Source organism: Pieris napi, chromosome 22, assembly GCF_905475465.1.
Source record: "Pieris napi chromosome 22, ilPieNapi1.2, whole genome shotgun sequence".
In the NCBI taxonomy this organism is placed as follows: domain Eukaryota; kingdom Metazoa; phylum Arthropoda; class Insecta; order Lepidoptera; family Pieridae; genus Pieris; species Pieris napi.
The window spans coordinates 7,721,061-7,747,849 of NC_062255.1; the positions used below are offsets into that span (position 1 = coordinate 7,721,061).

Genomic DNA, 26,789 nt, shown 5'->3' on the forward strand with positions numbered 1-26,789 from the left:
TGTACTGTACTAGTACTGTACCCAAGTATAGTAAAACGTTTCGTGACCACCTAGTGACTCTTTATACCTAAAAGTTACCATTATGTGGTGTAAAGTACTGGAAAGTCGAAAATAATATTAACAATAACGCGTAATCGTGACGTTTTACAAAATGACACCCCCCCCCCCCCCCTCTCCCAAAATTCGTTACGTAATACTTGAACGCTCCCTACCGTGCAATAATCAATAACTTGTTCTAAAGAACTTTTAGCACAATTTAGAATTAAAAGCTTTTGAGGTTACTGTAGTGTTATTAGGGAAAGTGTAATGTCAGTATATATTACTGTCACTAAGTTTCTCCGGTTGCCATGGCAACGAGGCTAGAACATTACGTTTTAGTTATATAAACACTTGTTTTACGATCTTAGTTGACGATGAAGCTATAATATTACCTTAAGATTCAACTTTAATGGTTATCTGTGTATTGTTCTCACTGTCAAAACGTCACAAACTAAAAAATACCACGTCCCTTTTCCTTTGAAACGTTTTTGAATTTATTGGTCAATTCACACTAGGCCTGTTTTTTTATACATTGAGTTTAACCTTAATATACTGGCATTGCACCATATAACCGTACTTATCGTTGTTAAGGTAGTAATAGTATTGTAAATAAACTGTTTGTCCTTTTTTGCTACAAGTTATCTTGCTATGTTGGATAGAGATAGCATGTTAGATTCATAGGCGACTTCTAATTGTATAGCTACTAATGTATCGTGACTTCGAATAATGTATTTTAATCCCAAAGATAATGTGCTAAATTATTTTATATAATTTTTCGTGATTGTTTACTGTCGAATAATGCCCATTTGGATTTCGCCATTGATATAGGATTATCGTTGGTAATTATTCATCATATACTGTCTCTCATTCATAAAAAAATAAGTCGAACTATGTACCATAGAAAAGTATTTTTGTCTCTTTTTATCAAAGCGTTAACACAATTTGACAGAAATGGACAATTAAGAAGTTTAATTTAGAAGAAATATTTTTTTCTGATTAAGGGAATTAATGTTAGAAAGGATTAGTATATCATGTATCATAAATATGTATATATATCTATATACGGTCTTAGCAATTAAAACAATTGATAATCTATATCGATTACCTGACGGATTTTTTTTCTATGGTCTATGGACAAACTAGTTGTTATACTCGGTCCGAGTTGTCATCGTACTGGTACGAGTCATAGACTACAGAACTGTCAAATGTATATCAAAATTGGACTTATGCAACGACCTTTATATGTATGATAAATGAAATGAAACGGGGCGTTAATGATTTGTTACTAGGGTGAGATTAAAAATGTCTGTCATTTGTCAAAATCTAGGACATTTTTGACGTACGGATGTAAGACTTAGCGCTTTTTTTGAACATAGATAGTAGAGAATAATTACCAACTGTAGTACGTTATTCTGAAACTTGATGCATTGGTTTGGACATTCATATTATAATTGATATCAAAATTATTTAATTTCAAGTTTAACGGAGTATTTTTTGAGTTCACGAGCCTTTTTTAGCTTTATTTTTAAAGCTATTTTAATGGTGACGTGTGCGAATTCAAGTGGGTTTGAATATTTTTGGTTGTAACGTTTTGGGCGAAGAGCCATGTGATATTCTATGTATAGGTAGGATTAAGAAGTGCCTCGCGTATTGTTTTATAGTGAATATTTGAGTAGAAGTTCTGAAGCTCGTCACAAATGCAGAGACGGAACGGCATAGTACGTGGGTAACACTGAAAATGTTTAGAACTGGCCAGTTAGAAACATTGCTAATGAAAACTTTTTTGAATTTCAATTTTAGAACTCTTTGGTAACCTAATGTAGTATATTGTCATTTGTTTTTGTGAATTGGCGGCAAATCTAAAACTCTTGTTACACGTGAAAATGAACCTAGGCATTGGTATAAGTCCAAAAAATATTACACGAACATTTAGGCGTGTGGAAGTAGTGCGTATGGATTCCTCATACTTTAACCTAAAATACCTTTGCTTTGGTATCGCCAAATGTTAGATTAGTTCAACGGCGGTGACTCAAATGCTGACATTGTCACAGGTGATGGAAGCTATGCTATTGCTACGAATCTAAAACTAAATATAACATTCGAGGTATTCGCTTTATGAGCCCTGAAGATGCGAAACTGCCATAGAGCCCCTAAGGAAGAATGGGCGCACTGCTTTTCTTAGTGGTTCCATCGAATGCCACGATGTGTATAACCAGCGGCACGTAAGTCTAGCGCTGGCCGATACGTGGAGGGGATTGCTGCGCATGTGTACTGTCGCGCGGGGGACAAAATGCGACTGGAGAGCCAATCGACGCTCTTCATTCCGCTAGCCCCCCTCAGGTACCTTATTTTTTACTTCTGCGCATAACGGTCAGCGCTAGAGGTTCGTGCCGCTACTTATAGAGAGGAACGGAGATTATTTCGAAAAACAATAAAAGTATTGGCGACTTTCTACATTGAGCCGTTTTTGATTTTCTAAACATTTTCAGTGTTACCTAGGTATTAAACGCTACAGTGAATATATATAAATGTTTCATATATGTTTTAACATATTTATTTATAAATACATACTCTCCTTACAGTACTAAGCCAATACATATAAAGTGATGGTTATCTTTAGACAAATTGGTTGATAGACAACAATTGTCGAGCTTTAGTTAAAAATAGCTGGGGATTGGTAATTTGATTTAGCAGTGTCTGCAAAAAAAGGGTGCGTGTACTTTGTACGCGCGTAAGAAGTTATACTTCTTTGGCATTATTAAAAATAGTTTTGATTGCATGAAAATAATTAATTACAATTAAATAATCAAAGACTGGAAAAGGAGTCATTATAGTCAATAAAGTTCAGTTTACATTTGAAAAATTAAATACATAAATATTTATTATTATTCTCTTACATTAAGTATAACATAAATTCTATTATTATTCGAATGTTGTTTTTAAATTGTGTCCAATGCCGTAGCATCTTCCTTGGGCAACTTCATTCAGTTAATTTTGTGTCACGGTGCGCGCGCATCGTAAAATTTCACTCTCATCAATTTTTCATAACGCGCCTAAAGAAGTATATCTTCATAAATATATAATTAAAGTCTAGATCAATAGAAATATTTGTGCGCAATTATTTCTTGTCCCATTGTAGTTATAATTATCATAATTTAATAGAAAATAATTATTTGAGGGTAGAAAAAGAACCGGGAGTCACAAAGTCTTTACAACTTCTATTTAAATATGGAATGCGTATTTAATATCTTTTTTACCAAACTCCGGGGCACTTATTTTGTATATCTCAGTGATTATTCCAAATTAGGTGCACATTTTGTACTGCCTACAAATATAGTCGTAGCAAATTTTTTTTGTATGCTTTGTATCTGTGATTTGTGTTTAAGTTTGGCGAATTTAATTATATATTGGGCCATTCAAATATTATATAAGCACTAACAAACGTCTCTTTTATACCCATACTAGTTTAAAATGAAATAGGCAGAATACGAAATTCCACACGTATCACCTCGACGTCAAGGCAGTTTTTGCCCCGCACCACCACTTTGTGGAACCAGCTGCCCACTGACGTATTTCCGAACCAATTCGACTTAGGTTCCTTCATGAAAAGAGCGTACTAATTCTTAAAAGGCCGGCAACGCACTCGCGAGACCTCTGGCTATGAGAGTGTCCATGGGCGGCGGTATCACTTAACATCAGGTGAGCCTCCTGCCCGTTTGCCCCCTGTTCTATAAAAAAAAAGCTTTTATTAAACATATTCACCCATAAAATATTTTATTTTCCGGTTTATATAAAGCTCGTTACGGAAAATATATTATATTACATATTCTTAATGGATTTGGGAATACTATAATATAGAAGTTGTGTTTCTGTTTAATATGTAAAAAACATACTCTGGGATATAGCATATATATAGCAGAGAAAGCTGGTGATAGAATTTTAAATTGATCCAGCAGTTGCTAAAAACATAAATCTAATAATAATAATTTTATTATAGATAATAGAATAGTTAGTACAAAAATAATGCTTATATAATACTTGAAAGGCACCATAAACTATAAATTATATTTTAAGTATTATTTTGATACGAAATCGTATGAAGTTCGTTTTGTGGCTGTTTTAAAACATGCTTTGTTGTCGTCTTAACAATGACGATTTGTTCGGTTGATTATTTCTGAGCGAGAGAGAGAGTGTGTTATATCATTTAAAGTGCAAGTTATAAAACTGTATCTGTCTCTTTCGCAAGGCCAAACGCACAGACCGTAGTTCGTGGCATTTGTCAAAATGAAGTAATATGTGTATATTTTTACATTTTCAGTGGAGACTAACTGAATTAATTTTACCGAAAGAAAATGTCACAAATTAAATAATATTTATATGACGAAGTCTCTCTTAATGTTTTTATGTTATATTTCATACTATTTGACCTCTGTAATATTTTACTTCAAGGTCAAGTATTAACTTAATTTAAAATATTATGCAAACGACATTAGTATTAGGAACTAAAATGGGCTACTATAAAGGTTAAATTTTGATGTTAATCTACTGTCTTTAGTAGAATTACCTTGGCTCTCACAGTAGAAATATAGTTAAATATTATTATTTTATTTGGTGACCTATTACCAAATGATTTCTATATTCCTATTATTGGCACATCCTGTCACAAAAATAGTCAATACCGGCAGCGTGTAAACCTGTAAAATGCAATATTGAGAAAGGGCAAATAAACTTTATTATTATATAAGAATATATTGAATTGTATTGACGACAATGGTTTCGTGTTACCATGAATTTTACAATTATATCTATGGTTGTAGTCTTGCCTTGATGATATCTCTTTAGGTTTCATTAAAACTCGAACTATGGTCTGTGGTTCCAAAACTAAAGTATTAATAAGAACAATAATATTGTTAAGATATAGTACTTATTACAGTTTGAAAACCGATAAACATTGTATATTCCATTTATTCACTATAATCAAATGAAATATAATCCGGAATGGGACATTTATATTTTTAATTATTATATCATTTTATTTATTAATAACAATCAGTTTGATTACTTTAGGGAAAATTATACTGCGTATGAATTTTTTATTCTAGTTTTGTTGTGATCGATATTTCTTAAAGATAATTTTGTTAAAAGGCTTTCGTGACTATTGTTTAAATTATTATTAGTTTTTTATATTACAGATATTTTTTTAATACTCTGTCTCATTCAATGAAATTATTGTATATTGTTCTATTGATATTAAATTGCTTGACATTATATTGTTCATTATTGCATAATAAATATTGAGAAATAAAATTTGCTTTATTACCCCGTGTATTTGAATTATTCATATCACACACGTAGCACACCTTCACATTGTGTATCGCTTATTAATGATAATTTCAGTTAGAATCTAAATACGAAACTTACACCATGTATTTATAATTTATTAGTAAAAAAAAGGGTGCGTGTACTTATGTACGCGCGTAAGAAGTTATACTTCTTTGGCATTATTAAAAATAGTTTTTGATTGCATGCAAATATGTAATTAATTACAATTAAATGATCAAAGACTGGAAAAGGAGTCATTATAGTCAATAAAGTTCAGTTTACATTTGAAAAATTAAATAAATAAATATTTATTATTATTCTTTTACATTAAGTGTAACATAAATTCTATTATTATTCGAATGTTGTTTTTAAATTATGTCCAATGCCGTAGCATCTTCCGTGGGCAACTTCATTCTGTTAATTTTGTGTCACGGTGCGCGCGCATCGTAAAATTTCACTCTCATCAATCTTTCATAACGCGCCTAAAGAAGTATAACTTCAAAAAACACTGCCCTGCCCTAACAGGCGACCCTAAATTGACAAGAGTGAACAATAAGTGAATTATATTTACAGACGAAACAAAAAAGCAAACATAAAAAATTCATTAGGAAAAGCAAAATTTCATAATAAAAAATGCAAGAAATTAACTAATAGGCACTAACAAATAATAGAACTTTTGCCAGTTCACCCAACGGACAATGAAAGGTATGCATATTTGTAGGGATTTAGTAAGGAGCCAAGGCAAATTTACCTCAAAAAAAAATATTTGCCTTTTCAAAAAAAGACTCAAAGATTTATCAAAATGACAATATTTTAGCACTATACAATATACCAAATACACAAACATATGAACAAATGAACAAGTACTTGTATGTGTTTATACGATTGAGTCATTTTGATCTAAATTATTACTATGATTTCTTTTAAATAAATTAAGATAACATATGGAACGAAACACCGGGATTGTTTCGTTACATTATAATGAACAGATAAATTATACATATAAATAAGGCGAGAAGAATCACGTTCGGGGCAAACGTTTAAAAAAACTCTTGTACTGCCCATTCTTCAAATTTAGTGGCAACTGCGGAATCTGCATCATGTACAAAAGCTCTTTCATGATGCTACTGGAAATCACTTTATAAGCTCTACGCCGGCAGAAGTTTCTTGAAAGAAATGTAAATATGCACCTAATAATAAAGAAGGTGACTTAGTCGTATATTCCCTAATAGGCTGGATGTATTGAAACTCCTGTTCACATTTCCGCTAATTTATGCGCAGATAAATTTTCCGTATCAATATATAGAAAGCTTTTTTCTACGAGATTGAAATAGCATGGCTCTGTTCACTTTTTGCGACTTTAGCAATGTAAGTCCAATAGACATGACCTTGCCATAATCAGAATTATTGTGCAATGGGATAACGAATACAAATATTATTATCATGTTTACGAGATAGTAGATACCTGCCTTGTTTTTGAAGTAAACTCCAGTAAAACCAGTTATTTTAATAACAAGAGTCTATTAGCATACTGAGCTGCGATGTTTTATATAAGTTAGAAATAGCTGTTGGACATTACACGACGTATCGCTATGTCGGAGTTAAAGGTAAGATTTCTTTTTAGTATTTTTCCCTTAGGGTATTCAGGAACGAGGCTTAATAACGCAAAAAAACGGACGTTATAAATTTATTTAATTTTGATATACGGAAGTTCGCGCTTACTCTAGTCTAGTTAACTGTTTTGTTTTTTGTTAAACGTTAAATTTGTTTGCCTACTCATGTACTTATGTAATTTTTTGTTATGACTCAGTATGACTGTGCTGCGGAATGGAAGCCTGGTCATCCATATCACCTTGGAAACCAGTCTCCCAATACCTTCTTAACTGTAATCGTATTGTTTGTTTCAAATGCTATATGGGAGAAATATGTTATAAAGAAAGAAAAGAAAAAAAATGAGATAAAAATTAGGAGAATTTATTATTATAATTACTCTCGTTTCTGAATCGCAACCTCAGAGTCGATACTTACCTAAGCACGAATCTCGTATGTCAAAAACGTACTTACTAGTTTTGAGAGTGGTATGAATGGTCAAATTTTAAAATTAGTTTGCGCAACGTCTTGACTATCTTACATTTAAAGTTTACGAAGATACATTAGCTATTTATATATGTACTAAGCTTGTTATTTATATACTTATTTATTTATTTGTTAATTCGTTCGCTATCATTACGAGTTCATAACTTTATTATTCCGTATTTTAACAGTATCTGACTGGCTTTGATTCGGAATTCACAAGTGAAGACCCGCGTCGGCCTGGGGCTCTACCAGTGGGACAGAATAGTCCCCAAAGATGTCCATACGGACTTTACGCGGAGCAGCTGTCTGGTAGTGCGTTTACTGCTCCGAGAAGTGAAAATAAACGCTCGTGGCTTTACAGGTATCCATAATCCGTCATAATACTTCTGTAAACTCTTAAATGAGTGGCGCTACAATCTTTTTGAGTAGGCCTTAGATTTCTGTATCTGTTTTATGATCATTTGTCAATCCCATAGGTAAGTGGGTGATCAGCCTAATGTGCCTGACACATGCTGTCGACGTAATGCGTTGTAAAATGGAAAGTCTTTATTAAAAAAAAAATAGTTAAAAAAAACTAAAAAACACGCTTTTAAAGCACATCAAACTAAAAAGTGAAAAATAATTCCTTATTTAGGCTGAAAATGGTAATGAACAAAAAATACTGGTATTATTGTGAAAAAGCGTGGGTTGCTCGATAGACGAAAAATATGGCACAGAGAGTGTTTTTTAGTTTTTTCAACTATTATTTGTTTTTTAGTTAATTTTTTTTTTCGGATTATTGCATTGTCATCGATCTTTGATAGGTGCGCAAAATTTGAATAAAATCTGTCCGTTTAAAGTGGGTCAAAATCGAGTCCGAAGGAGTCGGTTACATACATACATACATACACATACAGGTGAAGCTAATATAAAGCGTGTAATATGTTTTAACCACGTAGAAGCGAGCCGATCCGTTGTTAAATAAATTGACGATTTAATAACTCTCAATTAATTCCAACTTTGATGCTTTATGGTGTTTAACAGAATCCGTCCATCCGTGGTGCATAAGCCGTTCAAAAGGTCGAATATTGCCAAGTACTTAACACACAACTGGAATGAAGCCGAACCGGATCCTAATCAAGTATGAATTATTAATTATATTTACTCTAGCGACGTCGAAATCATTTTGTTAAACTTGACGTCATAGAGTAACTGAAAAACGATTTGGAAACTGATTCAAAGGTACAATTTTTTCTCTCCGTCTATTATTTCTGTTGATAACAAAATGATAAAGTTTTATTATAACGCATTATCTAGTTAAATAAAGTTTATTTAAATATCATTAAATAAAATGTTGACTACAGCTAACTTCAGGGTGTCGGGTTTTTGTGACGGTGTGCGCGCATCGTAAAAATTTACTCTAATTATTTTCACATTTACTCTAATTATTAGCACAACTTCACTAAAAATTTTAAATTATTTCTTAGTCTCGCTGGTCACCTTTCGATATACCAAATGAAAAGGTGGATTTCGTCGCCGGCTTGCATACAGTTTGCGGCGCGGGCGATCCTCGAGCACGCAATGGAATCGCCATCCATGTCTACCTTTGTAACAGCACAATGGATAAAAGTGCTTTTTACAGCAGCGATGGTGATCTACTTATTGGTATGTATACACAACTTGCACTATCATACAATAAGTATTAAAGCAATTCTTTTAATACTAAAGCAATAAGTTAACATTTTTCCAATTATTTTTGAACATGTAAATGAGGTTTACTTTTCGTCAACTTAAAACTGGCCGGCCCGAAGGCTGAGATATACGTAATATATATGTTTACTTCATAATTTTACGTAGTACTTTTACGTTTCATTAGTTTCCATTGTTGTAATTTACCACATTATTACGAAAAAACGTGTGTTATTTTCACGCGTTAGAAGTTATACTTCTTTGGCGTAACAAGATATTTTTATTTTCAAAATTTTTTCTTTCGCCTTATTCTACGTTTGTAGAGAAAACGACACTAACATTAGAAAAAATTTACTCGAATCATATTTCCCTAACGCGCCAAAAGAAGTATAACTTCAATAAAAATACAGAGAATACTTGGTTCCGTTCTCGGTTGTAGCAAACGTACCTGAGTAATTAATTGTAGATTTATTTTAGAATAGTTCTATCGATTTTTACATACCAGTCCAGCAGCTTTAGCCTGACCTGATTAAACCTATTTTACTTTATATTTATATCATACCTAAAGGAATGAATTGTCTGAAAGTAATGTTATGCAGTCTTATGTCATAATAAGTGACACAAATAATATGATGAAATGAGGTATAGTACTTATACCTATTAAATATTAATTAGCTTTATAACTAACATGAACAATTTCGGCCAAGCAGTTTTAGCATGCGATTTTCATCCCTGAGGTCGTAGGTTCGAACCCCGGCTGTGTACCAATAGACATTCTGTCTGTGTGTCTAAGGAAAACATATTGAGGAACCAGCCACCAGCCTGAGAGCCAAACAGATACAGCAAGCTGAGGCCCGGACCATAAAGGTTGTAGTGCCAGTGGTTTTTTATGACATCTTTTTTTTACCATTTCAGTACCACAACAAGGAGTTCTGAAGATAACGACCGAGTTTGGGAAACTGGAGGTTGCACCAAATGAAATCGCAGTCATTCAACTTGGAATGAGATTTGCTGTAGCCGTTGATGGACCTACAAGGTAAATTTTATAAACAAAAGAATCTATCTAGAATATATTATATCAATGAATTCGCAATGTTGTGTTACGATCTTAAAATCAGTCTAGGACATATTATGTAGGTACCTACGTTATTAGGGATTGGTTAGAATTATTATAGATATATTTCGTTAAATTAACCTAAAATAGTTTAAATATATTTTGTCGTTTTCTAGCGACAATTTAAAATTTTATTTTTACTTATTTTCAAAATAAGTATACATTTTTATTATTTTTAGATTTTCGCATATTTTTAGAATCCTTAAGATATTATTTTTTATTTTTATTTTTATTTATATGATGTTATAATTTTTGTATCAATCAGTAATAATTACGTTTTTTCTTGTACATGGTTAGAACTGTCGTAGCTAATCTGTGGATCCTCTTTAAATAAATAAAAATTATCTATGATCTTAATTTTAATAAAAATTAAAAATCGAAGTTCGAATAAAGGAAGGTGCTGCTTTTACTCCGACCTAAAGAGAGGATCCTCTACTGTCGCTGACTGTCTCGAAGGTCCCAGCGGCAGAGTTCGAGAACTTGTCATTTCCTTAGTAGACTCAATAAATTAGGGTATAAAGTCATTATAGCGATTTGTAGGTGTATTAATTCAACTACGTGTTAATTTTGTAGGGGATACATCCTCGAAGTATTCGATGGTCATTTTAAGCTTCCGGACCTTGGACCCATTGGTGCCAATGGACTGGCCAACCCTCGGGACTTTCTTACACCCGTCGCTTGTTACCATGATGAAGAAATACCAGGTATAGTCTATGGTAGCTAGCATACACCATACGAAGGCAACATTATTTAATACATTACTTTTATTTATAGAACTATAAATGTTGAAATTTTATTTATCAATTTTTTAAATATTATTGTAATAAAAGTAAACGTAAGTTGTAACTAAATTTATAAAATGTTTAAAAACCTATAAAGTAGAGAATCTAGTCAACTGTTGGCGGGAATATTGTTGCATATTTATATAGACAGTAAAATGACTAAATTCTTTTTAAGGATTCAAAATAATAAGCAAATACCATGGAGTGTTGTTCGAAGCTGAACAAAATCATTCACCATTCGACGTTGTGGCGTGGCATGGCAACTATGCACCTTACAAATACGATCTGAGCAAGTTTATGGTCATCAATTCTGTATCTTTTGACCACTGTGTATGTATTTAAAAATTTACATCTTTGTTTAAGAATACGAACAAAATAATGATTTAATGTAAATTTCTTTAACTCGTAATTGTAAATGGGCAAGGGGAAAAAGACCAAAGTGCCTCCTGGGTCAAAACGAAACGATTATTATTTACGTATCTCATTGAGTATATAAGCAAGTGAAGTCACAACCCTTAGGTCTTTCTTTCTTTGATAATATATATTTTTAATAAACTCCCAAGAATCCTAGGGTTTTAGATATTGATTTCCTTACGAATTTTTATTTGCCTGCACTGTATGAGTTAATTGCAACAGAGAAAGAAAAAATTACCGGAAAGACGCTAAAATATCTTTGTAATTGTGTTAACTGCGTTTATAATTTACATGATTAAAAACAAGACCCGCTACCCCCCCCCTCACATTCGTTACGCTTCCAAGTTCCACATTGCAGGGCGAGGATTCAGAAATGCGACGTAACGCGAACTATGACCCCTTATGTCTAAACCCAACACACACAAAAAAAAGTACTTCGTAGTAAAAATATTATAATTTTCATTTATATTCTAGGATCCATCAATATTCACAGTTCTGACTTGCCAATCCACCAAACCAGGAGTCGCTATAGCAGATTTTGTTATTTTTCCACCAAGATGGTCGGTTCAAGAGAACACTTTTAGACCCCCGTACTACCACAGTAAGTCTATATTTAAATATATTTTTACTCAATGTGGAGAAACTTTAAAAATAATGGGTAATTTTTTATGATATCGTTATCGATATCGGCCAAAATGCGTCCCAACTTCAAGTCTATTATTTATGGTTATAGTTTAAACTTTGATTATGCATGTGTATTTAAAAAAAATTAGACGTTTGCAAGCAATCCCAACGGAATTTAAGTGTTATTAAATGTTATATATTGTCATTTTTATTGCTAAGCGTCTGAACTACAACTTAACATGACATGACAAAACACACTCTTTTTACAAAAGAGGTTAAACAAAAAAACAATCTTCTTATTTATCTTGTTAGTTAAAATAACAAAAACTGATAAAGAGTCAGAAAAATCACTCATAACCAAAATTTATGACGATAAAATCACTGATTAGGAAACTGTATGAGCGAATTCATGGGTCTGATCCTGGGGTCATATGAGGCAAAAGAAGGTGGCTTTCTTCCCGGCGGAGCCTCTTTACACTCCATGATGACTCCACACGGCCCTGATGCCCAATGCTTTACGGCTGCTTCAACAGGTGAACTTACTCCACAGAAAATTGCCGTCGGGACTCAGGTAATTTATTAAATATAAAATCCAACGCATATAATAACCATGTAGGAAGTTTAATCTCTAAATTATTATTAATAATTGTTATAAAACCTATTACAGAAATAATATCGAAAAATCTCTTAACAATAATGTAGTATAAGTAATACAATATATATTACTATATCATAACTACGAGAAGCCATAAATAATTATTTGTGAATTAGCAAAAAAAATCAATAAAATATTACTATGTTCATTGTTAACATTAACAATTAATTTACTCATATAAGAACAGAACAGTTTTTTCTGATTCTTTTGGCTTGTTCACAGGCATTCATGTTCGAATCATCTCTGAGTATGGCCATCACGAAGTGGGGAGCTGAAACGTGCCAAAAACTCGACCCTCAATATCATCAATGTTGGCAGCAATTGCCCAAATTGTTTTCTAATCATTTAAATGTCTAATTATATGAATAAATTCTAGTCGCTGGGAAATGGTTTTTTTATACGCAAAATAATGATTGTCGATTTATATACGTCATTGTTAACGTCATATATAATGCGTTCCACTAAGCGCTCACGACGATCAAAATGCTCCTTTAGCCATTTCACATACCGACCGCGGTCGTTGTGGTCACGGCGAAAACGTCACTCATGACGTCATGACTAATGCTCACGCAACGCTCACAACGACCCATCTAAAGAGGTGGGTCGTTGTGAACGTTGAGAATAATTTGGCGCAATTTTTGAATTTTTTTTTGAAATAATATGACAAATAATAATATTAATATATTCAAAGCTTAAAGATGGCGACAAGAAAAATATCCAACTGCCGTCAAAGGCATTTCGATTATATTTAAACTTAAGTTGTTTGATAACTTCACCAAAATTATTTATAAAATATTCAATTATTCTTCACTTTTAACATAAATAAATTTAAGTCACAAATATCAAAACTTATTGTTTATGATTACCTAACCTCCTTAAAATTTTACTATTTTCAAACTTGACATTTGTAATATTTACATGAACGCCCGAAACGCTCCATAATCCCCATTCACAATCAAGTGGAATGGGGAAATCAGCGGTCGTGAGCGTGAGCGTTGTGAACGCTTAGTGGAACGCACCAATAGTAATTTATACCTAGAAAAAGCCAAGTGTCAAACCATCTGCTGACTTATGTAGAGGAACACTGGAACTATACTATGCAAACTATATTTAAAAATTAAATCGGCGAATTTAAGGTATGCCGACAATACAATGTTTTTTTTTAATCTCATTTTATTTGAAGAGTGAATTAATGAGACCAAAGTTATCACGCTATGACCGAATAAAGGCGCAAGAATCTACAGGCACAGGCCATTTTATTGAAATAGGAAAAGCAAAGCTCATAAAGCTCGGTTAAAAATAAAACTCGGTTAAATCATTACCTTATTTAATTCGTAATAATTAGAAGAACTTAAACTATTTCATTAGACATTCAGTCGCGTCACCGAGCATACAACTGTATCGGCGAATTGTGACTTATAATAACTTAATAAATAATATTGGAATCCTCTCATGACAAAAATTATTAAAAGCATTTACTGTAAACATAAAGTATATAAAATAAATCTGGAAGAGATTCATTATTTATTTAGGGTCCTATTGTTCATTGCTGAGGTCTCGTGAGTTGCCAGCAACTCTCAGTGTTGCTAGTGTTAATTATATTATTTATGACAAAACAATTCAGGCTTTCTTCGTATTGGACCCTAAATAAAAGTAACAGTGAATATGATTTGGGGAATTGATAAGTTTTCCGTTGTACTATCGATTTTCAATTTTCAAAATAAGGTTTATAGAAATACATAACTATTAATGATTGGCGGTTATACAAGTGAAACAAATCTATAAAATTGTCAATGAGATAAAAACATAGGCCCCATATTCTAATACTATTGAACTGTCAAGATAAGTTTTCACTAAATTTGAAAATAGTACTAATTTCTTGAAGACTCCGGTGCTATTTCTCTTTTGTGGAACTCGATGTGGTCAAACATGTCTATATATTTGATTATTTTTAGACAAGTCTGTCTACAAATGTTTGATCGGGTATCAAACCAGTTATTGTTTCGATAATGTGCTCCTGATATCACGCGTTAACTTAGACACAATGGCAGTTTTTTAAGAATTTACGTAGCTAATAAGTGCTCACTATAAATTTTCTTAATGTCTGTCGGTTACCACAAGATGGCGCTATTTTTAATTTCTATCTTGTTTTGAATATGGGCCTAGTTATTCGTATGATCAAAGCGGGGAGAACCAACACTATTCCGAAATTCTTAATAGTACAGTACCAAAAATTTTTACATTTTTACAATAATTTTTTCAATACAAAATTTTTTCACTGTTGGCTGGTTCAGATACGCCATTAAAACTTGACATGTTTAGTACAAAGACCTCAATAAAAGTTCTGACAGGAGATAGAGAAACCAGGCATTACTGTAATTGTGTGGCATGTTTGAACAAATTTCTTAAACATATAAGCGCGAATTTATTGTATTCTTCAAACTTGCCGTTTTAAATCTCCCGCCACACCTGACCGTTACGTAAAATATATGTGTAACCCTTCCTAATGTGTAGTCACTATCCGTGGTTTACGTTGACACTAGATTCCAGTTCAGAGGCGGGTGTCTCCGGTTCTTCATCATTGTAAATGTTTTCGGCCATTTGCCATACCTGATAATAATAACCATAAAAGTTACTAAATATGTACTATGTATACTTTATTATTTATTTATCTTTAAACATAACTCTCATAACTAAACTGACTCAAGAAAACACGAATTTTACAACAGTAAAATATGTCATAGCTATTTAATGTGAAAGAACTCAGAATCTGTTGAGAGTTTAAAAGAAACTCACGATTTTTTAAAATAAATTAATGTAGACTAATATAGTTATCAGAAAACATGTTTTTTTTTAATTTGAAATTATCTTTAATTTAAAAACTATATATTGTTAAATATTTAAAATATTGTTCATTATCATCCTTTTTTGGGATCTAGATTAATTATTAGCGATTTTTTATTATATAATTAAATTTTTCATGTCAGTTCTATCATCTAAAGAAGACACCAACAAATCTTTAAACTTTATAATAAAATTGTGTCAATAACAATATGTAACTTACCACATACACTTAATAAAACTTATAAAAAATTTATTATTAAATTATATTTAATATGTATATAAAATTTTAAAAAAAGACAAATTTATACCTGCATAATATTATCCTCAGAAACTGAACAGATGACCCACGGCTCGTTAGGGTTCCAGGAGAAGTCAGAGATCTTGGCAGTGTGACCTCCGTGGATGAAGAGCAACTCGGGGGGACCGTCTTCTGCATCCTCCGCTGTCTGTTCTTCACCGATTTTGGACAGATCCCACACATGCAGTCTAAAAATAATATTTAGTTAAATTAATCAAGTTAAGTAGCCATAATGTCTAAAAATATGAATATTATTTTCCAATATCTTTCTTTGGGGAAGACCTACAAAGAATTCCAAATTGAAATGAGATTGACGGAGCTTTAAATAAATAGTTATATAATCACCAACATTTAATGTATACTGAATAATTTCGATGAATATCTTAGGAGAAATTTTAATTTTAGTGTCTACAATTAAAAATATATTTGAAATCTTACCTCCTGTCAGTACCGCTGCTAGCCAGTATGGTCTCGTTGTGCGGTGACCATTGCACTTGGAATATCTCATCCTTGTGAGACTCGAAAGAGTGAAGCTTCAACTTCAAGTTTCGGAGATCCCATAAGGCGACCTAAACAATTAACATTGCCTTAACCATTGAAATATATTTTGTATACATTTTTAAAGTTATACATCTTTAGGCGCGTTATGAAAAATTTATGAGAGTGAAATTTTACGATGCCCGCGCACCGTGACACAAAATTATCAGTATGAGCGCCGAGCGTGCGCGAGCGAGATGGGAATAAGACAATCTACAAATAAAAAGAAATAGAATATGCGTGACGTCAGCAGCTATGCCAAAAATTTTGAATGACCATAATGACATTTACCTTCTAAACAAATAAAGGAGTTTTCATTATTTTTTCAAAGAAATTTAGCAATGCTTTTTCAGAAAGACCTATTGTTATAAATATATAAATAGGTCTGAAAAAGGTTATGAAACCTACCTGATTATTAAATTGAATTAATAAGATAATAAAATAATAAATAATTATTATTATTAATATTAATTAATAATTGAATAATATACTAAATATTAAATATTTTTAAATTATTAACGCTAAATATTTATTATTAATTATTTAATATTTAAAAAAAATAAAGAAAGCCAAAGAAGTATAACTTCTTACGCGCGTACATAAGTACACGCACCATGACTATATATCATCACAAAACAGGGGTGTTTATTTATATGTTTGGAAGCCTCATTATCTTTGGAACGTGTCAAATTTATGTTTTTAGTAGATGACACAGACTGATGGCAATTAAAAACGTTTAACTTCTGCTTGCGAATTACATAATGGAAAAATTTATCTTATTAGATTAGTATATGTGCGAATGGAAAGACAGAATACTGGTTCTAATATAAAATTTCCAAAAACCCTTACAACCTTATTTATTTCTTGAGTGATTGAGATATCTTGACTTTGTTTAAAAAAGTCAAAGAACTTTGGGTACTAAAAAAATTAAATAAAACATGTTTTCACTATATTGTAATTGCGTGTTCCTATTTCGCCATAGCTACTGCTTATAGAGGCTAAAGCGTTTTATGTTCTTTAAATTCATTCCAATTCATATCGAGCAAGGTGTAACAATTTCAGCTACTTACAAGTATAAAAATAAACAGTTGGTAATTATTATATGACGTCCATTAATGTAAATTACATGAAAATATTGCATGCAATGGAAATTTGTATTGTGAACTACTTATTTAACATCTAGGCAACTAGAATCTTCTTTGAATTTTGTTTGACGTTCAAAAGTGTCATTTTACGTGGTCTAATTGAAATAAATGATTTGACTTTGAAAATATGCTACTAACTACTTATTCAAATTACTACTAACTACTTGTTTAAATTACTACTAACTACTTATTCAAATTACTACTAACTACTTATTTAAATTACTATTATATATACTTACGGTTTTGTCAGCACTTCCAGTTGCCAATATGAACTCGGAGTATGGGTTAAAGCTGAGACAATTCACTTCCGCTGTATGAGCATCCACTGTGTGAGAGGGTTTCGATGTGTTGTTACATCTGGAAATACAAACATTAGTTGCAATGTTAGATTTTTGCTCATAAAAGATATTTCAAAAAAAAAAATTACCCATCTACACATATTACGTTACGGAAATTAAAAATTATTTCTTTATCTATAGATATTTCTACTCTAATTAACCAACATTTTAAACAGGCTGTTTCTTGATCTTAATAGGTTTAGAATAACTGGAATATTTTGGCGAAACATCGGCAGTCCTCGAATTGTAGAAATTTATATATATGTAAAAACAGATCATATCTATAAATCATAAAAAACCTTACCTGGTATCCCAAATCATAAGTTTCTGGTCGTCAGCAACAGACCCAAATAGGGACTCATGCAAGAGGTGCCAGGCCACATCCTCTACTACAGCTGTGTGCCCAGTAAACACCGACTTAGCTTCGATTACTCGTCCCTCTTTGGGAGTGGCATTGATGTCCCACAAGCATATAGTGTGGTCATCGCTATAAATATAGAAAAAGAATTTAATCTATGTATTATGAGATTCAAAATAGATATCCCAAGCTGGACTAACTCTTGGCTGTTTATTAATCTTCATTCAATTGTGACCACCAAGAAATAAGCCAATGTAGTGAAAAACAAAAGGATTTTTGTTGAAAATTTATTTAAAAGAATATAAAGCAATTCCATAGTTAGCAGAGCCAATTCAAATATGTTTTTAAACTTGCAAACAACTGCACCTCCAAGTTAAATATGACTGTTAAGACAGGAGTCAATGTTAGGTATTGCCTAAAGTGATGATTATTTAATAGTTGAAAAGTACCCGATATGTTGAATTATGTAGTTTACTAAATTTTAGTGATCAGTTAAAGAAATATTAATAAAATTAAAATTTAGTCAAAAATGTGATTTTGTTTTTTACATACCTTGCTGAAAGAAGATATCCATTTAGATTGGGGTTCCATGACAAACCATAGCCTTCTTTTTGATGACCACGCAACCTGTTTATACAATTCATACAGTAAAGTTCATAATAACAAGGATTTAGAGCCTAGACTAAGCATTAAGCATGATTCCCATATTATGTCAAGTGCAGAATGTTTTTGCCAAAGAAGAATTACACTTGGCACTGTCTGCACTAAAAAATTTTAGGGACATTTTATACATAACACATAAAATCTAATAGATCACATCAATTTGTAATAAAAACTTGACATAGTATTGTATTAAACCGAGCAAAATTTTTAAATTGTAAAAAAATTAAGACATGCTTGCTGTGTCTATCTGTTCAGACCAAAAAGTAATAAAAGTAACAAATGCATGTGTTATGCACCTTGTACATTATATTCCAGGTATCCTTAGTTATATGGAAGCCCGTCAAAATATATATATAGACATGTATGTACACTCAATTAACATGCGTAGGAGGATAATTAAGGTCTATCTTCAGTGTAAAGGAATGATGCCTCAACCGATAACCAGTCAAACACCAGACTGATAATTTATATAAATATTATTAAAGAAATTTTACCTTAGATCTGGATGGCATTCTCCTGAAGGTTCTGGCTTGGAAGGATGCTTTGTGTAGTCAAAGACCAGAACATCTGATGAAGGAGTCTTGGTAGCAATAACACAAGGATTCTGGGGCATATAACGAGCCCTGTTCACTTCACCTTCATGATTTATTTTAATTTCTATATCTATCTTTCCTGAGACTGAACCGAAGCCACCAAACTCTATAAAGGAAAATAGTTAATATATTAATTTAATAGCCAAACTAAGTAACTTAAAATTAATTTTAAAGAAATTATTTGACTGTTACATTTTGTCTATGCAGTGGTAATAAACTACTCTGCATCCTAAAAAATCTAATGCAGGATTAGCCCAAAAACAAATTTTCTGTAATAATTTTCATTAAAATTTGTTTGTGTAATATAGTTTTTAGTTTATTGTCATACCTCCTTTGTCATTATCATAATGACTAGCATCAAATTGTGCATCTTCATTTGGTAGTTGAACACTTGCAATAAGCAAATGGTTCTGTTCATCGGATGTGTGTGTGCCCAAGATAAGTCTAAAAACAAAAGATAGTAAAATCAATAGACAGGCATACTAAAAAGATACAAGTTTAGATAGTCTTATTCATGGTCTAGTTCATTAAGTCTCGTCATACCTGTGTACAGAGTAATCTTTTCCTTCTGGTCTGGTTACGTCGGGAAGCCACTGAGCGGTTAAAGAGGGCCATTCTAGAGCATGGGTCATAACCAGATCATAAAGAAACGGTGTGTTCTTTTTCCATATTTTATATTCTTCGTTGATAACTCTTTCTTCGACAGCATCATCAAATGTTTCTGAAAGAAACGAAGAATAACTAAATCAAACGCTAAAGGATAGACATTTTTGATAACCAAAAAAACCAAAGCCAGCTCTTGTCAAGCGCCTTGGTAAATGGAAATTACAAACACATAATTTACTTGTTTCAGATAAATTACCTCCATCTCCTTTATCACCCATATTTTGTGATATTATCAAGCTCTCACTGCGATGATAGTTTAACTAAATTACAAAAAAATTACACCGGGCTTTCAGTGCCGAAAGGCGCCAAACAGCAAAAGACAAATTACAAACGTCTTCACTCTTCTCTTTGGCGTTATTATGGTCAATGGTGGATTCATATGGCACATAAACTTCCGGTTTAATAGATACACTTTCTATTTAATTTATTTAATAGAATGATGAAAAAAGAATTTCAATCTAGTTGTTATCTTAAAACTAAAATAAGGATGATGAATCAAAGTAAAAGTAATTGATTAACTTATTTTACATATAGCGACGAGGATATAATAATTTATTGAAACAAAACGGAAATGACGATTCTCAATTCCGCGTCTTTCAAGTGCTAAAAATTACGTTTAAAAATTAAATACTCTATGGTGATTGATTATAAGCATATATACATAAAGATGTATCCACAGTATGATATAATATTAAATAATCTTGAAGTATGTAGGTCTACTGACAGCAGAGATTTTAGTTTTATTCTCGCCCTTTTCTTTAAATAAAGAGAATAGGCAAATATTGTTTAACTAACCTATTAATAATCTACAAAGCATTTATATTAAAATTTGCTCTTACGTGTTTTGCAAAAATAAACTTAATTCAGACTCACTTAAGAAGTTCTCTTTAATCTTGTCTCTGTCACAGTCCCTGTCACAAAGTTTTGTCTTGAATGAATTGAAATAGAGTCTGTCTTAAATGAAGGAAGATAATTTAATTATTTGAAAACTTTCGGATGGCAACATAGAATGTCATTTAATTTGTTAGGTTAGTATGATTTATTGTCATGATACTTCATGCGATTACTCATTTTTATTTCTCTAATATATATTTTTTCCGAATAGTTAACAGGTATATTATGCCTAATCTTTGTTTTATTGATTTTTTTGGATTCTGATTCTGATTATTCCGAATAAAGTTGTGTTTTATAATAAATATAGTTTTATTTTTCCATGTAATGCTAGTCCTTTTAAGTATCAATAGTAAAAGACTAAATACGTATAGTATTTAATTTCATAGAAATACAGTTATAGTAACTATGTAAAAAATAATAAAATAAACTCAAGTATCAAGTAAGTTTAATCCACATAATATATCAAACTTTAAGGGATACCATACTAAAAAAAAAAAAATTTGCCGCGCTTTTTCGTTACCTCCTTTCATTAGCCAAATTCTATACATAAATATATATTAGTTTACTACAAAAAAAAACCATGTATGAAACATTAGCTTGACGACACCGAAGCGAAGCGAAATACAGCAAAAGGGGCGTGACATCTTCGTTTGGAGTCTGGAAAATCACGTTGCAGATATGCGAACTAATATAATTCTTATTTTCTACGCGTCTATAAATTAATTTGAAGGTAATCTAGCACTGCTGCAAACTTAAATCCCATGTCCTCTTTCCGCAGATTAAAAAAATATGTGCTATGAGCTATCGCTAATCGCACTCTAACATTCTGTGTTACCATATATTACAATTATAAAAAAATATTCTGACAATGAAAGCCGTCGAATGTATCATGGAATATGTCATAGGTCAAATGTTTGTCAAAACCATTTTTTCATATTTGACATTTGTTAATATGGCTGATGCAGCGTTAGCACGTCGTGAAGCAAGGAGGAGAAAAATATTGGAAAATTCTCACAATAGACTTCAACGAATATCAGGGAAATCAGGCGATGAAAGCTGTAAAGGTAACTATTATGTTTTTTGTATTTTCTTGTACCTTTGCCCTCCAATGTAACCTTTTTATCGTTCTTTGTTTGCCTTTCAGATTCATTGGTGCATTCTCCAATTCCAGACTATCAAGATGTTGTCTCATCTGAATTTAGTAGCAGTAAGTCGCTGTTATCAAATGGAGTATCAAGTTCTTCCATATCACCCATCATAAGTTTGGGAATAGCTTCAGACGACACAGTGAACCAGAATGAAGTAATCAATGACTTAGCGACTTTATTGCATCAAAATGTATCTAATGACTCTATTAACGAAACTCCTCAGGTATCTTCCTTATTGGATAACATTGTCTGTTATAAATATGATATAGTTATCTTATCTTTGATTATCCAAATTCTATACAGCTTATCAATCATTTCCATAGAAGGAACATATTATTTCCTACCAGTTTTTATATATGCAGGCACAAAGATGTATTGGTTTTCTCAACAAATGAAATGTACTTCCAGTTTTGCCAATGTCTTAATGCTCTTAAAAGGAGTTTCAACGTATAGGGTACAAAAATTGTTGAATGCAATACAAATAGTTAGTGCCATTGGCTTAGATTCTTGCATCTTTTTGTTTACAACTATTTGTGTACAAGCTATTTATATTTTTATATCTGAAACTTTTATTATATAGACAACTTTATCATATGCTTTTAAAACATACCCTGTGTGTTGTGACTGAGCAGTTAATTTAGTAAGCTAGGGTTTTGGGAATGTTTGTTTTTATGCTTGTGCCTTTAATGTAAGTGATATAATGTGACATGTGTGCATTTTAGTCACATATTGCCATCTTAGTTTAAATTGTAAGTCTGTACATAATATACAATCTACTCAAAATTATTTGTACCATATAAACAATGATATATAGTACTGCCTTTGTAGTCATAAATAGTCTTTGTATTGCTGTTAATATAAGATATTTTTCTATTTACCACAACGAAAGCTGGTTGTGTGTACAGGTTCTATGTATATAACATTAAAAATGCATTTATATATTAACACTCCGAGTTATTTTTGTACTTTGTTACATTAGCAAATTGTTATAGTTTATAATTATAATTACAGAAAAAATAGTTTCATATGTGTGTTATTTAACAATTTATTGAACAATAACTTGCAATGTTCTAGTTACCATTATATTACTTATAACTGGTCTTGGATTCTTCATATAAACAATTATGATATAGATTGATTAATATGAGATACATACATTAAATATTTTGGATGTATATACTAAAAAAAAATATTTACACATTCATCTGGCATCATTTGGAGCCTATATTCCATATCAGGAAAATGTGTAGTAAAAAAACTGGCTATAATTAGTCCATAATTTTGGAAGAGTATGGCAGTTTGTGACTGAAAAAATCAAAAATTGTAAGAATGCTTCTTTTTTTGCTTGTTTTGACATTATTTGTACAAAAAAGTGTGCTCCATCATTTCATACAACAGATGTTTTAATTATACTTTGCTTAATAAGCAAAATAGTAAATTTTATAGATTAACTTATTATATAACAGCATTTTACAATTTGTTTTAAGAATGAAATTAAATTGTAACCAAAGACAACCAATAACATCCAAATTGTTATAATACCACCTTTAATATTTTGTTTTTGTAAATGTATACAAGTAAGGAATAATTATTGTAACTGTTAGTGTAAAAATCATATATGTTTTTAATTGTATATAATAAATTTCAGAATAAAAATTGGTTTTCACAGTTTAGTCTTGAGTTTTTTTTATAATTCTTCAAAGATCTGAAACACAATAGAATATGTAAATAGATCCTAGTCTACACAAACCTAATGTTATATCTTAAAAACTATGAAATTTCCACATTATCACTACAAATAATAGGAATTAAAGAGGGCTTCCATATCAGTATTATTTTGGTATATATCTGAAACAGTTGAGTTCATTTATTAAGATAGTATTCATTTTTCTATAGCTATGAAAAATGGTTATGATACCAAGTAATGACATATTGTGAAAATGAGAAACCAAGTCTTCTGTATATTTCTACTGTTAAAATAATAAGAAAATAAAACAACAACTACATAATGAACCTTTTATCACTTTAAACAAACAAGCAACATGTCAATCTAAAACTAAAATTTAAAGAAGCGCTTAATCTTACTAATAAACTGTTTATTTGTATTCTCACTTGAATTCGATTCAGTCTGCTTGGAATCATTTCTGGCACCCGTGCTCTGACACTGTTCTGTTTGACTGTTGGTAATACTATTTGGTTTTTCCATAGAGCTATTTTTATCACTTATACTAGGAGTAGTTTCTAGATCATTGTACTTATTACTGTCTTTTAACTGATCAGTTAAATTGTCAGAGCACCCGAGTCCCTATTCATTCTTAATACTTTTTGACCTCTTTTTAGGAGTTGGTTTCTGACGCACTAGATCAGAACGACCAATGGAAATCATTTTCATTTCCCACCCTTCTAAATCTTTCCTGTAAAGTTAAGAAAAAAATGTGAGTGACAATTAACAATGAAGTCTAAATAAAATGTTAAACTTAATTTCTATATATTTCTAAATATTCTATGAAAGTAGCAAAATCTAATTTGATTTTTTCATGTAACCTAACCTTCCATAAAAGCACAAAATATTTCATGTTGCCCTAGAATTAGATAGTAACAAAAATATATAATATGACAATATAAAGACATAATAAGTTTGGATAGATTTATGCAAATTGACAACAGTTCATACTGTATATTCTAATAATAGTAACAAAAATAAAAGCAGTTTCTCTAACTCTGGCTAGGTAAAGTTAAGCTTAGGTAGAAACAGTAAGTTTAAGTTTAAAAACAAACATGTTAATAACTAATATATACATACTTGTATTTATTCATTTGTTCTTGCGCTTGCTTTTCATACTTTTTTCTTTCACTTTCTGGAAGCTGAAGCCAGTCAGCTTTAACTTTTTCTTGATAACTCTTAAAGTCGTTAGCCTGTGAGGTATCTTTTCTAGACATCATATACAGTATATACGAAGACATTGATTTTTTAGGACGCCCTAATTCTTTATATTCCTGAAAAAAATTGTGTTGTGAATATAAGGCCTAATTTAATATTAGATAGTCTTAGGTTTCAGAATATAAAACATACAAAGCTGATCATTCAACCATGTTTACATTTTGCCACTTGCACAGCTGAAAATTTTCCCAAATAATATGTATTACTATATAAATATTGAGGTGGAAACATTATCAATGTAAATTAATGTTTACATTGCCGCATCATTCATATTTTTAATTTGACTCTGGACAATGGATGGCAACATCAGTGTTCTGTATTATTAAATAAACTAATTAATATAATACTAAATACAGAACAAAATGTTTAAAAAAAAAACTTAATATTCCTCATGGCCCTGATTCCTGCCATGGCAATGGACTAAGTGTAAACAGAGTATAAAACATAAGCTTTGTGGTTCTATCCATTTGGATAAGACCACAAAGCCTATTTATAAAAAATAATATAACAGTTTAACAAAAAATTAAATAAGAAACTAACAGCTTTTAATTTTCGCTTTTCCTTGGCAGCTGCCATTTCATCCTTTAGTTTCTTAATATCTTCCTTTTGCTGTTCAGTGAGCGATGATTGATATAATTCTTTAATTTTTTTGTAATCTTCAAGATCTTTCTCATATTCTTTAGTCATTTGTGTTTTGGTCTATAAAAGTAAACCATTATAAAAAAAAATTCATTCATCAATAATTGATTTTAGTCTACATATTAAAAGTATAGAGCAAATATTTAAAAAAATTAAAGTGCAAAAACTAATATCACAATTTAAATGAAAATCACAAAGAAATCATGTGTATTATTAAAAATTTATAAAATTGAAACAAAAGATAATTTCCTTCATATAAAAAAGTTATTTTTATGACAATTGGAGTAATATTATAGTTCAAATGAGACAAAGGAGTCTTTGACAACAATTTAACTTTATATGTAAAGCAGAAAAGTCATACCTCAATATCTAACTGTTGCCAGTGTTTTGAAGTCCAACTTATTGCTTCTTTGGATGAAATGCTAGGATTCTTTGCTAAAAGGGCTGGTCTCATTTGAGCCATAAATTTAAAGAACGGTGTTAAAGGTCGTTTAGGTTTTTCTATGCCCAGACGTTCTTCCGCTGTTTTCTTATAGGAGCATATTTGTATAGGACGCAACCATGTCGATCTACAAGGAAACAAGTATCACTTCATTATATGGCATGGTAAAAATTACGAAAATTTTAGATTATTGAAATAATAAAAGACGTGTTAGAATGATAAGTTGGTGAATTGTGTTTATATAAAAGTAACCTCAATTACCTTCCAGGGAGAATATTTTTGTATCCTCCAAAGACACAGGAACTTATTCGAAAAGCATTAGTTAGAGAATTCATAATTCGCATAAATTGACAAAGAAAACCATAAAATTTAAAAAATTCAGCAAACTTTTATTTGGCTTTATAAATGTAAATAGAAAAATTCAATAGCAAAATAGCAAACACGTTTGCACAGACTATGACGCACTAAAGTCTAAATGTCAATTGTCAACAGTGAACAGTCATCAGGGGTTCTAGCCGTATTACTACCGAAAACTATTCTACATGCACTACCGCTTTTTCGTAATTGTAGAAAACGCTTTCTTCGCAGT

The 26,789-nt window shown here is 31.3% G+C and overlaps 4 protein-coding genes across 6 annotated transcripts; 2 read left to right on the forward strand and 2 right to left on the reverse strand.

The window, feature by feature from the left end:
• The first annotated feature begins 6,832 nt into the window (after positions 1-6,832).
• Positions 6,833-13,077, forward strand: LOC125060933 (homogentisate 1,2-dioxygenase). Its single transcript, XM_047666052.1, has 10 exons — positions 6,833-6,968; positions 7,626-7,798; positions 8,461-8,557; positions 8,904-9,081; positions 10,021-10,141; positions 10,793-10,923; positions 11,177-11,331; positions 11,890-12,016; positions 12,429-12,610; positions 12,917-13,077. The coding sequence occupies exons 1-10, from the start codon at positions 6,954-6,956 to the stop codon at positions 13,049-13,051; spliced, it is 1,314 nt and encodes a 437-aa protein (XP_047522008.1). The 5' UTR covers positions 6,833-6,953; the 3' UTR covers positions 13,052-13,077.
• Positions 13,078-14,004: 927 nt separating this feature from the next.
• On the reverse strand, positions 14,005-20,502 carry LOC125060838 (chromatin assembly factor 1 p55 subunit). The gene is made up of 10 exons (XM_047665946.1): positions 20,333-20,502; positions 20,014-20,191; positions 19,799-19,914; positions 19,372-19,576; positions 18,767-18,841; positions 18,161-18,343; positions 17,758-17,875; positions 16,275-16,405; positions 15,847-16,024; positions 14,005-15,304 (listed from the first exon to the last, which is right to left on the reverse strand). Exons 1-10 carry the CDS (start codon positions 20,352-20,354, stop codon positions 15,212-15,214), a joined length of 1,299 nt encoding a protein of 432 aa, XP_047521902.1. The 5' UTR covers positions 20,355-20,502; the 3' UTR covers positions 14,005-15,211.
• A 1,452-nt stretch (positions 20,503-21,954) lies between these two features.
• LOC125060787 lies at positions 21,955-23,739 on the forward strand. The gene is made up of 2 exons (XM_047665854.1): positions 21,955-22,094; positions 22,175-23,739. Exons 1-2 carry the CDS (start codon positions 21,983-21,985, stop codon positions 22,756-22,758), a joined length of 696 nt encoding a protein of 231 aa, XP_047521810.1. The 5' UTR covers positions 21,955-21,982; the 3' UTR covers positions 22,759-23,739.
• A 65-nt stretch (positions 23,740-23,804) lies between these two features.
• On the reverse strand, positions 23,805-26,649 carry LOC125060788 (transcription factor A, mitochondrial). 3 transcript variants are annotated; one of them, XR_007118921.1, is made up of 6 exons: positions 26,462-26,649; positions 26,120-26,327; positions 25,660-25,818; positions 24,982-25,175; positions 24,291-24,592; positions 23,805-23,883 (listed from the first exon to the last, which is right to left on the reverse strand). XR_007118921.1 is itself a non-coding variant. In XM_047665855.1 (5 exons), exons 1-5 carry the CDS (start codon positions 26,542-26,544, stop codon positions 24,484-24,486), a joined length of 753 nt encoding a protein of 250 aa, XP_047521811.1. In that variant the 5' UTR covers positions 26,545-26,649; the 3' UTR covers positions 24,181-24,483. The 3 variants fall into 3 exon arrangements, 1 of the variants encoding a protein (XP_047521811.1); XR_007118922.1 differs by having other exon boundaries at positions 23,805-24,026; XM_047665855.1 differs by lacking the exon at positions 23,805-23,883 and having other exon boundaries at positions 24,181-24,592.
• Positions 26,650-26,789: the final 140 nt, after the last annotated feature.